The sequence below is a fragment of the Hyperolius riggenbachi genome, chromosome 12 (assembly GCF_040937935.1).
Source record: "Hyperolius riggenbachi isolate aHypRig1 chromosome 12, aHypRig1.pri, whole genome shotgun sequence".
NCBI classification, from domain to species: domain Eukaryota; kingdom Metazoa; phylum Chordata; class Amphibia; order Anura; family Hyperoliidae; genus Hyperolius; species Hyperolius riggenbachi.
Genome location: NC_090657.1, coordinates 222,265,097 through 222,278,215, shown reverse-complemented (window position 1 = coordinate 222,278,215; position 13,119 = coordinate 222,265,097). Strand labels below are relative to the sequence as shown.

Sequence of the window (13,119 nt, the reverse complement as noted above, 5' to 3'; positions counted from 1 at the left end):
TAGCAGAGGCGGGAATTAAGGGGTTACAATTAGTGGGCAATTGTTTTTTTATCCATTGATTTGAATTACGTGTATGTGTGTCATTTTATTCTTTGCCCACTAGATGTCCTCACACTGTGTATTGATCAGTACACCGGAAGTACCACTGTGCTTACTTTCGTAATTTTAATGACTCCTGATGATCATTCGCTACAAGGACTCTGATCTGTGACTGGAAACACTGTTCCCGTTTCACCGATCACTATTCAGCTGCATGGGGAAAGGGGGGGGGGGGGGGGGGGTTCACATTCTGCTCATTAACCACTTCACCCCAAGGCGTTTTTACCCTAACGGACAAGAGCAATTTTCACCTTTCAGTGCTCATCCCTTTCATTTGCCAATAGCTTAATCATTACTAATCACAATGAAATTATCTATATCTTGTTTTTTTCACCACAAGTTGGGCTTTTTGGGGTTGATATTTGTTTTCAGTAATTACTTTATTTTCTATGCATTTTAAAGGGAAATACAAGGAAAAAATGAAAAAATACACTATTTCTCCAAATCATCCCCTATGGTTTTAATATAAACACTGCTACTGTGCATAAAACCCACACATTTTATCTGCCCATTTGTCCTGGTTATCACAAGATTTTAATTATGTCCTTAGTACAAAATATAGTGACAATATATCGTTTGGAAATAAAGGTGTATTTTTTTTTTTTTTTACAATTTTCACGTGCACAGGGATGTACGTGCACGAGCGTGCACCCACGGGAGCGCGCACAGCACGCGCACAGCGGCAGCAGCACTGTCTGACTTATAAAAACATCCTGGAACCATTAAGAGGCTCTAGCAGTACGTTTTTATAAGTTAGCATGTCATTAAGTGGTTAAAGCACAGAGAGGCATATCTATGCCCCTGGGACGGTAACAGTCTTCCCGCGATGCGATGATATACGGTCTAAAAACCAGGAAGTGGTTAAAGTGCACTGAGCACCATCATTTAACATTCCATTTTATTCCTTGCATGTGTCCCCTGTGTCTCCGCTCCCCCCTCCCTCCCCTCCAAATCCTTCCCTTGCATCTCCCCTCCCACGTACATGTAGTGCAGCGTCTTACCTAACCCACCCCCTGCCCGCAGGAATTAATGGCCTCTCCACTTCCGTACTTCTCCCCCCAGTGACCTGCTTGTGTTGATCACATCATGATGACACGTCAGCAATCGGCATAAGCCGGTTACCAGAGGAGGAAGTGCGGAAGTGGAGAGGTCGTGATGTGCAATACTCAACATATAGAATGGAACAAATAAAGCAGCAAGAAGCGAGCACTTTGGTGGCTGTAAGTGGATAATCTAAGCTTTACACTAAAAAGAACATTATAACCCTTCAGCCCATGGCATGAAAAAGTTAATTGACAACTGAAGTGAGACGAATATGGAGGCTGCCATGTTTATTTCCTGTTAAACATTACCAGTTCCCTGGCAGCCCTGCTGATCTATTTGGCTGCAGTAGTGTCTGAACAACATTAGAAACAAGCATGCAGCTAATCTTGCCAGATCCAACAATAATGTCAGACACACCTGATCTGCTGTATGCTTGTTCAGGGGTTATGGCTGAAAGTATCAGAGGCAGAGGATCAGCAGGACAGCCAGGCAACTGGTATTGCTTAAAAGGCAATAAATATGACAGCCTCCGTCTCCCTCTTGCTTCAGTTGTCCTTTAACCCTCCTGGCGGTAGCGGTTCGGGGTAAGCCGTGCAGGAGGATTTCTCAGGCCCTGCTGGGCCGATTTGCACTTTGCTAGCTGCGTGTGCACTCCGATCGCCGCCCCCCCAGACCCCGTGCGCTGCCTGACCAGTCAGTGCCAGGCAGCACTGAGGGGTGGATCGGGACTGCCTTTGACGTCACTACGTCGGTGACGTCATCCGGCCTGTCACCATGGTGACGGGGGAAGCCCTAATGGAAATTTCCGGACGGGATTTCCAGACGGGCTTGATCGCCGGAGGCGATCGAAGAGGGTGGGGGGATGTCGCTGCACAGCGGCTGTCATGTAGCGAGCCCTAGGCTCGTTACATTATTTAAAAAAAATAAACTGCTGTGCTGCCCCCTGGCGGTTTTTAATAGACCGCCAGGAGGGTTAAAGAAAATATGTATAGAGATTGCCAGTGCAGACATTGTTTGAGAAAGGATACATGCTGCTGTGCGTACCTAAAGGGTCCTTTCACAGTGCTGCAACTGAACTCACTGCCCATACAATTCTGTGGGCCTGTTCACAGTACGGCGTTGTTCAGAGAAGAAAGGTCAGCGCCATTATATTCATATAGTTATGGGTCTTTTATACATGCATACTGTTTATATGTAACAACGTTTCGGGGCAGTCTTCCACTTTATCAAGGTGTAGCTGACATGGAAACATGTACATCTTTGTATGCTTTCAGAGTATCAGCTACACCTTCATAAAGTGGCGGACAGCCCTAAAACATTACTGTCATTACATCTGGAGAGGGTGCAGCAATAAGAATAGAAGACTAGAATTAAAGGCAGTCCTCTACTTGCAAACAATTCGAATTACATTTTAGAGATACAAACAAAAAGGTCTCCATGGACAAAATACACAATGACATTTTTTGTTAGAAGTAGTTTAAAGCAAATTAAAAGCAGATTTAAAGCAACAAAAACAAAACTGTCGTCCGAAAGTAAATCATTTATCCACACAATTTCACTCTGTACAACACATGACTTGACTTACAAACAAATTCAACTTACCAACAAACTCCTGGGATGTAGCCTGCGTGTCTGTAGGTGACGGCCTGTATAGAATATGCCGATGCTGACCTTTCTTCACTAAACTTGCATATACAGTGGGATGCCAAAGTTTGGGCAATGTTGTTAATCGTCATGATTTTCCTGTATAAATTGTTGGTTGTTACGATAAAAAAATGTCAGTTAAATGTATCATATAGGAGAGACACACAGTGATATTTGAGAAGTGAAATGAATTAGGCAAGTGCATAAATTTGGGCACTGTGGTCATTTTATTGATTCCAAAACCTTTAGAACTAATTATTGGAACTCAAATTGGCTTGGTAAGCTCAGTGACCCCTGACCTACATACACAGGTGAATCCAGTTATGAGAAAGAGTATTTAAAGCGGTATAAAACTCTGACACAAAATTCAATAAAAACATGTTTTCCTACTTTTTATAACCCATAGTTATCATATTTGCCTTTGTGCATAATTATTATTATTCATTTAGTAATTACAAGTTCCCAAAGTAAAATTTTTTGCTCTGAGTTGACCTTGCATTTTATTAAAAACTGGCATATTTATATGGTAATAATAATAATAATAATAATAATGTACCCAGTAATTATTTCTGAGTAGCTGTCTGTGTTCTGGAGTGTCTGCATTGCCAGAGAATGTTTACATTCCTCACTTGATACAATTAAGTAAACAGAAGATAATGTTATCTACAGTTCGGATGTGTCTTCTGGATGCGGCTGTCCCTGCAGGGAGCTTAAGTAAGACCTGTGTTTAACCAGTTCAATGCTGTTCTAGTAAAAAAAAAAAAAAAAAAAAAAAAAAAAAAAAAAAGAGGTAGTATATAATATGCTGTAAATCTTTTAACGCAAAAAAGAAATGCTGGGTCTCATACCGCTTTTTAAGGGGGACAATTGTAAGTTCCACTCCTCTCTTAATTTTCTCTAAAGTGTAGTAACATGGGGGTCTCAAAACAACTCTCAAATGACCTGAAGACAAAGATTGTTCACCATCATGGTTTAGGGGAAGTATACAGAAAGCTGTCTCAGAGATTTTAGCTGTCTGTTTCAACAGTTAGGAACGTATTGAGGAAATGGAAGACCACAGGCTCAGTGCAAGTTAAGGCTCGAAGTGGCAGACCAAGAAAGATCTCGGATAATTAGAAGCGACAAATGGTGAGTAGAGTCAGAGTTATCCCACAGACCAGCACCAAAGACCTACAACATCATCTTGCTGCAGATGCAGTCACTGTGCATCGTTCAACCATTCGCCGTACTTTACACAAGGAGATGCTGTATGCGAGAGTGATGAAGAGGAAGCCTTTTCCCCGCTCACAGCACAAACAGAGCGGCTTGAAATATGCTAAAGCACATTTGGACAAGCTAGCTTCGTTTTGGAATAAGGTGCTGTGGACTGATGAAACTAAAATTGAGTTATTTGGGCACAACAAGGGGTGTTATGCATGGAGGAAAAACAACACAGCATTCCAAGAAAAACACCTGCTACCTACAGTAAAATATGGTGGTGGTTCCATCATGCTGTGGGGCTGTGTGGCCAGTGCAGGGACTGGGAATCTTGTCAAAGTTGAGAGACGCATGGATACCACTCAGTATCAGCAGATTCTGGAGACCAATGTCCAGGAATCAGTGACAAAGCTGAAGCTGCGCCGGGGCTGGATCTCTCAACAAGACAATGACCCTAAATCAGGGGTGCCCACACTTTTTCGGGTCGCGAGCTACTTTTAAAATGACCAAGTCTAGGAGATCTACCAACACACACACACACACACGGTTGGTGACAGAATCCTTCCCCCACAGAGTGTCATAATCCCATAATCCCCCTCCCCATCACAGCATAGTTGTCAAAAAATGGTCACAGAACCCTTCTCTTCTACACCCGCCCCCCCTTCACAATCCTTCTCCCCCCACAGCACATGGCTCCTATAATCAAATCTATAAACACATCTATAAACGCCCCCCCTCCAACCACCACAATGAATTAGGCTCAATCAAGCAATCCCCCCATCTTTATCAAATCAGAAATTCCATATGCCCACCTTGCAAAGCAGTCTCTTTAGCCCCCTTTCTGTGTGCAGGAAATCCTCCATTCAGTTGCCTCTGCTCCTCTCACAAGAGCGGGGATGACCGTTAGCCAATAGCCACTGAAGACCCGCGGGACTTGGGGAGGCGTGGCCACACGGCTTGCATCACAGAGATTGAAGGGGAAGGAGAGGCTCCCCATTTACTCCTCTCAGCCTTCAGCCACGCCTCTCCCCATGAGCCGCGCCTCTCCCCTTCAGCTGTCGCTCCTGGTAGGAGAAAATGACAGCTGCAGCTACAGTTTCACAGCCGCAACCACGCGGCAGCTAAATTTGACAGGACGCGGCCGGACGGCCGCGATCTACTCAGAGGGCGGTCGCGATCTACCGGTAGATCGCGATCGACGTATTGGGCACCCCTGCCCTAAATACTGCTCAAAATCCACTAAGGCATTCATGCAGAGGAACAAGTACAATGTTCTGGAATGGCCATCTCAGTCCCCAGACCTGAATGTAATTGAAAATCTGTGGGGTGAGTTAAAGAGAGCTGTCCATGCTCGGAAGCCATCAAACCTGAATGAACTAGAGATGTTTTGTAAAAAGGAATGGACTAAAATACCTTCAACCAGAATCATGACTCTCATTGGAACCTACAGGAAGTGTTTAGAGGCTGTAATTTCTACAAAAGGAGTTTCTACTAAATACTGATTTTGTTTCTTTTTTGTGGAGCCCAAATTAATGCACCTGCCTAATTTTGTTTAAACAATTATTGCACACTTTCTGTAAATCCAATAATCTTCATTTCACTTCTCAAATATCACTGTGTATGTCTCCTATATGATATATTTAACTATCATTTTTTATCGTAACAACCAACGATTTATACAGGAAAATCATGACGATTAACAAGGTTGCCCAAACTTTCGCATCCCTCTGTATACACACAAACACACACACGGAAAGGGGCCAATCAAGTCTTACCAAGGTTTAAATTGACGCCCGAGAGAGGGGCCCCGCCTCTTGAGACGCCCGCGAGGGGGGGCCCGCCTCTTGAGACGCCCGAGAGAGGGGCCCGCCTCTTGAGACGCCCGAGAGAGGGGCCCGCCTCTTGAGACGCCCGAGAGAGGGGCCCGCCTCTTGAGACGCCCGAGAGAGGGGCCCGCCTCTTGAGACGCCCGAGAGAGGGGCCCGCCTCTTGAGACGCCCGAGAGAGGGGCCCGCCTCTTGAGACGCCCGAGAGAGGGGCCCGCCTCTTGAGACGCCCGAGAGAGGGGCCCGCCTCTTGAGACGCCGACGAGGTGTTGCATGGTTCATTGTAAAGGGGTGGTGGCACTATATAATGAGGGGTGGTGGCATTACATAACTAAGGGGGCACTATACACAGTGAAATTTGCCTTCTTAAAACAGAAGGAAATTTGCAATAAGTCAGCAACAAGTGAACATTTGTCACATTTGCCAAAAGCCCGAAACAGGCTGTCTACATGTGGGGTTGATGTGGCTGTGTAATATTCAGGGCTGTGGAGTCGGTACAAAAATCTTCCGACTCCTCAGTTTATGAAATCACAGACTCCGACTCCACAGCCCTGGTAATATTTAGCTGTAGGCACGCTATACACCAGCTGCTCTGGATGCTTGTCTGGCTTACAGGGGCGAAAAGAGATAATTTGCATATTCAGTAGTGTTGCATTGTGGGTAACCACAGATGTTCACTTGTAGCTGAATTATTGCAAATTTATTTCTGTTTTAAGAAGGCAATTACACCAAGCATTGCTTATTAGTAGGAGAGCTTTTCAGTCTCTTTTATCCCCCTATACATTCCTAGTGGTTTGGGTCACCCCGAGCTGCTTGGTTACTCTATATACATAGGTAATATAACACAGATTGAAGCATTCAAGAACCCTTTATAACTCGTATTTGAGAACATTTTGGATCCATCCTATCTAGTTATTTCCAATAATCTGTCCAGAGATTTCACTTCCAATCATTGCATAAACTGATCATATTGATTGGAAGTAAATATTGTGTTATGTGCAAAAAGGCTACAGCCATCAACTCACTGCCTCCCCCTAGTGGACGACACTCTCCAGTACTGATCAGGGATGGAGGGAGAAGATGGACAATCAGCGAAGACATACGAAGGACCAAGAAATGATCACTCCCATCAGAGTCCAAATAACATAATTTAATAAAGTCCAATATAATAAGTCATTTATTAATTGGAGCGTATTTACATGGGCAGAACACTAGATGGTGGGTGTCAATGTTATAATGTGCAGTGTTAGTGTGACATTGACAAGGGTTAGATGATGTCAGCCGAAGGCTGGGGCTGGAGAGATTATATAAAGTATATACGATATACAGCTTCCCGACCGTCAATACTGCATCCTCCGTACCACGACTCCCACAATCTCCGGGAACGGACAGTAACACCATGATTATTTCCTGTTAAAACTCGCCAAAACTGGAACATAAAAATCAGTTGAAAGTAATGGAGTCATCAGTCAAGTTTTGTGAGAATTCAGCCCTCTTATCAGCTACCGAGAGGGCGGAAGTGAGTCCATTGTCTCTGCAGATACAGCCTCAGAGCTTGTCGTCTGTCATCTCCAGGAACTGCGCGTACACATCCCGCGTACACTCCCCCTTCTGGTTAAACTGGAACTTGTAGTAGCTGCCATCTGCACAGATCGCTGGAAGACACAGAACAGGAGGGGGACGTTATATAATGTGATGCCAAGTGCATCCCCACCACTGAGGTCACTGCATGCTACCCGACCTGTCCTTGTACAGAGAACACTGAACCTGTAACCACAGGAGCTTACACTCTATTGTCGTCCTCACCACTAAGACATTTATATAGCTCTGACATATTCCACAGCGCTGTACAGATATCACTGATCCATTCCCATTACTGTCTGCACCAGAGGAGCTTACACTCTAATGGCCAGTAGTCACACACTATTATTATTATACATTCATATAACTCTGACATATTCCACAGTGCTGTACAGAGATCACTGATCCATTCTCATCAGTCTCTGCACCAGAGGAGCTTACACTCTAATGCCCTCACCACAGTCACACACTATTATTATTATACGTTTATACAGCTCTGACATATTCCACAGCGCTGTACAGAGATCACTGATCCATTCCCATCAGTCTCTGCACCAGAGGAGCTTACACTCTAATGTTCTCACCACAGTCACACACTATTATTATTATACGTTTATATAGCTCTGACATATTCCACAGCCCTGTACAGAGATCACTGATCCATTCCCATCAGTCTCTGCACCGGAGGAGCTTACACTCTAATGTCCTCACCACAGTCACACACTACTATTATACATTTATATAGCTTTGACATATACCACAGCGCTGTACAGAGATCACTGATCCATTCCCATCAGTCTCTGCACCGGAGGAGCTTACACTCTAATGTCCCCACCACAGTCACACACTATTATTATTATACGTTTATATAGCTCTGACATATACCACAGTCCTGTACAGAGATCACTGATCCATTCCCATCAGTCTCTGCACCGGAGGAGCTTACACTCTAATGTCCTCACCACAGTCACACACTATTATTACTACTATACATTTATATAGCTCTGACATATTCCAAGTCATATCTTATAGCTGCTGTAGAGTCATCTGTATCTCTGCTTTATGTTTACACAAGAGGGGCACAGCAGGGTCAAACACTTTGGCAGTGCTGACTTCACAGATAACCTGAAACATGAATTTCTGGTGAGGGCTTCTGCAGCTGTGGAAGTAACAGGCGAGTGTGTGATCTCTGTACAGCCATACACTCTCTCCTCCAGTAATATCAGTGGTGAAGTAAAATCACGCTATGAAGTCAGCAGAGGCGATGACCTCACACGGCTCACCTATGACAGAATTCGGCTCTGTTCCAAAGGCACAAATACAAGGCGACCCGGAGGGGACCTGAAACTTGGAGAAGCTCCACTTGGAACTGAAGTACTTGGGAAGGAAGCTGGCAGTGGCCAAACTAGGGAGAAAGCAAAAGAGAGAATATTACAATAACATACAGTAACCGTAGGAGTAACTCCACACGTGGACAATCTGCAGATCACAGACGTGGAAAGTAGTGATGTCACAGAAACGCATCAGTCGGTGTCACTACATGCGTACTGTTACCGTGACTCAGTACTCCCTGTGCAAGTCCTGCCCCATCGTATGTGTAGGATGCATTCACCGCTAGTGTGGGGCCCCTAAATGGGAGTGGCCTTGTCACAGCTCTGCGGATACGTGCAACTAACAAGGGGGCAGATCCACAAAGCTTCTCATCCATTTATCTCATGCATTCGCTCTCCTTACAGTAAAGGGGAAAAATAAGTACGCTCTGTGACTCAACCCCAACCTCTTATCTGCTCGCCCCCTCTCCTCTCCATAGTACAGAACACGCTGCCCCCCTCTCCATAGTACAGAACACGCTGCCACCCTCCTTCTCCATAGTACAGAACACGCTGCTCCTCCTCTCTCCATAGATCAGTACACGCTGCTCCCCCTCTCCATAGATCAGTACACGCTGCTCCCCCCTCCCCTCTCCATAGTACAGAACACGCTGCTCCCCCTCCCCTCTCCATAGATCAGTACACGCTGCCCCCCTCCCCATAGTACAGTACATGCTGCCCCCCCCTCCCCTCTCCATAGTACAAACCACTCCTCCCCCTCCCCTCTCCATAGATCAGTACACGCTGCTCCCCCTCCCCTCTCCATAGATCAGTACACGCTGCCCCCCCCTCTCTCCATAGTACAGTACACACTACTCCCCCTCCCCTCTCCATAGATCAGTATACGCTGCTCCCCCTCCCCTCTCCATAGATCAGTACACGCTGCTCCCCCTCCCCTCTCCATAGATCAGTACACGCTGCTCCCCCTCCCCTCTCCATAGATCAGTACACGCTGCTCCCCCTCCCCTCTCCATAGATCAGTACACGCTGCTCCCCCTCCCCTCTCCATAGATCAGTACACGCTGCTCCCCCTCCCCTCTCCATAGATCAGTACATGCTGCTCCCCCTCCCCTCTCCATAGTACAGTACACGCTGCTCCCCCTCCCCTCTCCATAGTACAGTACACGCTGCTCCCCCTCCTCTCCATAGATCAGTACACGCTGCTCCCGCCTCCCCTCTCCATAGATCAGTACACACTGCTCCCCCTCCCCTCTCCATAGATCAGTACATGCTGCTCCCCCTCCCCTCTCCATAGAGCAGTACACGCTGCTCCCCCTCCCCTCTCCATAGAGCAGTACACGCCGCTCCCCCTCCCCTCTCCATGGAGCAGTACACGCTGCTCCCCCTCCCCTCTCCATAGAGCAGTACACGCCGCTCCCCCTCCCCTCTCCATGGAGCAGTACACGCTGCTCCCCCTCCCCTCTCCATGGAGCAGTACACGCTGCTCCCCCTCCCCTCTCCATGGAGCAGTACACGCTGCTCCCCCTTCCCTCTCCATGGAGCAGTACAGTCCTGGCCAAAAGTTTTGAGACCGAGGTCGGCAAGCTGCCAGCGGGGGACTGGAGCAGCAGTGAGTGACTATGAGGGCTGGCTGCATGCGGCTGGTAGAAGCCCCAGGTAAGTGAAACTCTTATTTTGCTTTAACCTTCCCTTTAAGTTTTATAATAGCAATTTGCACATATTCCAGAATGTTATAAAGCATGTTCAGATGAATTGCATAGTCCTTCTTTGACATGAAAATTAACGGAATCCCCCCAAAAAACGTTTCCACTGCATTTCATTGCTGTCACTAAAGGACCTGCTGAGATCATTTCAGTAATTGTCTTGTTAACTTGATCTTCCATTGTTAACCATGGTGACCAGCAAAGAAACGCATGCAGCCATCATTGCATTGCATAAAAATGGCTTCACAGGCAAGGATATTGTGGCTACTAAGATTGCACCTAAATCAACAATTTATAGGACCCTCAAGAACTTCAAGGAAAGAGGTTCAATTCTTGTTAAGAAGGCTTCAGGCGTCCAAGAAAGTCCAGCAAGCACCAGGATTGTCTCCAAAAGAGGTTTCAGCTGCAGGATCGGGGTGGAACCAGTGCAGAGGTTGCTCAGGAATGGCAGCAGGCAGGTGTGAGCGCATCGGCATGCACAGTGAGGTGAAGACTTTAGAAGATGGCCTGGTGTTAAGAAGAGCAGCAAAGAAGCCACTTCTCCCCCCCCAAAAAACATCAGGGACAGATTGATCTTCTGCAGAAAGTATGGTGACTGGACTGCTGAGGACTGGGGCAAAGTCATATTCTCCAATGAAGCCCCTTTCCAATTGTTTGGGGCATCTGGAAAAAGGCTTGTCAGGAGAAGAAAAGGTGAGCGCTACCATCAGTCCTGTGTCATGCCAACAGTAAAGCATCCTGACACCATTCATGTGTGGGGTTGCTTCTCATCCAAGGGAGTGAGCTTACTCACAATGTTGACAAAAAACACAGCCACAAATAAAGAATGGTACCAAAACAGCCTCCAACAGCAACTTCTTCCAACAACAGTTTGGTGATGAACAATGCATTATCCAGCACGATGGAGCACCGTGTCATAAGGCAAGTGATAACTAAGTGGCTCGGGGACCAAAACATCCCCAGATCTTAATCCCATTGAGAACTTGTGGTCATTCCTCAAGAGGCGGGTGGACAAACAAAAACCAACTAAGGGCCCTTTTCCACTATGAAATGCGATTGCGATTCCAATCGCGATCGCAATCGCGTTTCAATTTCCACCATGCGATTGCGATTGAGCTACTATACTCATAGTCCAGCTCAATCGCATACAAAACGCGGCAGGACAACGATTGCGATTTGACCAAAATCGCATCGCAATCGGATCGCACTAATGGAAATTACTGCTGCAGTTTCCATTAGTTTAATGTACCTTGCGATTTGCGATCAGAAGCAAATCGCAAATCGCAGGCTAGTGGAAAAAGACCCTAATTCTGAGAAACTCAAAGAAGTGATTATGAAAGAATGGGTTGCTATCAGTCGGGATTTGGCCCAGAAGTTGATTGAGAGCATGCCTTGTCGAATTGCAGAGGTCCTGAAACAGAAGGGCCAACACTGCAAATACTAACTCTCTGCATAAAGCTCATGTAATGGTCCATAAAAGCCTTTGAAACGTATGAAGTGTTTATGATTATATTTCAGTACATAACAAACAACCGAAACCGAGATCTAAAAGCAGTTCAGCAGCAAACTTTGTGAAAACTCATATTTTTGACAGTCTCAAAACTTTTGGCCAGGACTGTACAATCCCCTCACCATAGATCAGTACACAACGCCCCCCCTCCCCTCTCCACTGAGCAGTACATTACTGGACAATAGCACAGAGCTTGCTGCTCACCTGGACTGCTTGTTTCTCTTGGGGTCTTCAGCTGCGAAGATGTGAACCGTGCCGTGGTCACTGGAGACGCAGATCAGAGACGCATCTTCATTGAAGTTAATGCTGGAGGCGGGACAGAAAAGGAGTCAGCCAATCACATGCCACATCTTTACTAAGTCTTACTTATCACTCTATGAAAACATAACCTACCCCCACCACTGGCTTCCCACCATCAGGCAAGCCGGTTCTGGAAAATAGTGCAAGCCATCCTTTTCACCCATTATTAGCACTACACAAAAATGTAAAGCAGCCACTAAACAGTCCTGCGCACACACCCCACAATCCACGCATGGTCCCGCACCTCAACCCACAAACAGCCTCACAATACACACACACACACACCAATCCACGCACAGCCCCCCCCAACCCACGCACGGCCCCGCGCCACAACACACGCACGGCCCCGCATTCTACGCACAGTCCCACAACCCACGCACGGCCCCGCGCCACAACACACGCCTGACCCCGCATTCTATGCACAGTCCCACAACCCACGCACGGGGCCCCACCGCCACAACACACGCACGGCCCCGCGCCACAACACACGCCCGACCCCGCATTCTATGCACAGTCCCACAACCCACGCACGGGGCCCCACCGCCACAACACACGCACGGCCCCGCGCCACAACACACGCCCGACCCCGCATTCTATGCACAGTCCCACAACCCACGCACGGGGCCCCGCCGCCACAACACACGCACGGCCCCGCGCCACAACACACGCACGGTCCCGCAACCCACGCACGGCCCCGCGCCACAACACACGCACGGCCCCGGGCCACAACACACGCACGGCCCCGCATTCTACGCACAGTCCCACAACCCACGCACGGCCCCGCGCCACAACACACGCACGGTCCCGCATTCTACGCACGGTCCCACAACCCACGCACGGCCCCGCGCCACAACACACGCACGGTCCCGCATTCTACGCACAGT

The 13,119-nt window shown here is 47.3% G+C and overlaps 1 protein-coding gene across 1 annotated transcript in view; it reads right to left on the bottom strand.

Annotated features, from left to right (window-relative positions):
* Nucleotides 1-6,939: 6,939 nt before the first annotated feature.
* WDR45B (WD repeat domain 45B) overlaps nt 6,940-13,119 on the bottom strand; it is a 37,677-nt gene continuing 31,497 nt past the window's right edge. Inside the window, exons 8-10 of the mRNA XM_068263805.1 lie at nt 12,140-12,241; nt 8,675-8,796; nt 6,940-7,465 (exon numbers count right to left, since the gene is read on the bottom strand). Of these exons, the coding sequence (XP_068119906.1) occupies nt 7,359-7,465; nt 8,675-8,796; nt 12,140-12,241 (331 nt within the window). The 3' untranslated portion in view covers nt 6,940-7,358. The remainder of the gene's footprint in view (nt 7,466-8,674; nt 8,797-12,139; nt 12,242-13,119) is intronic.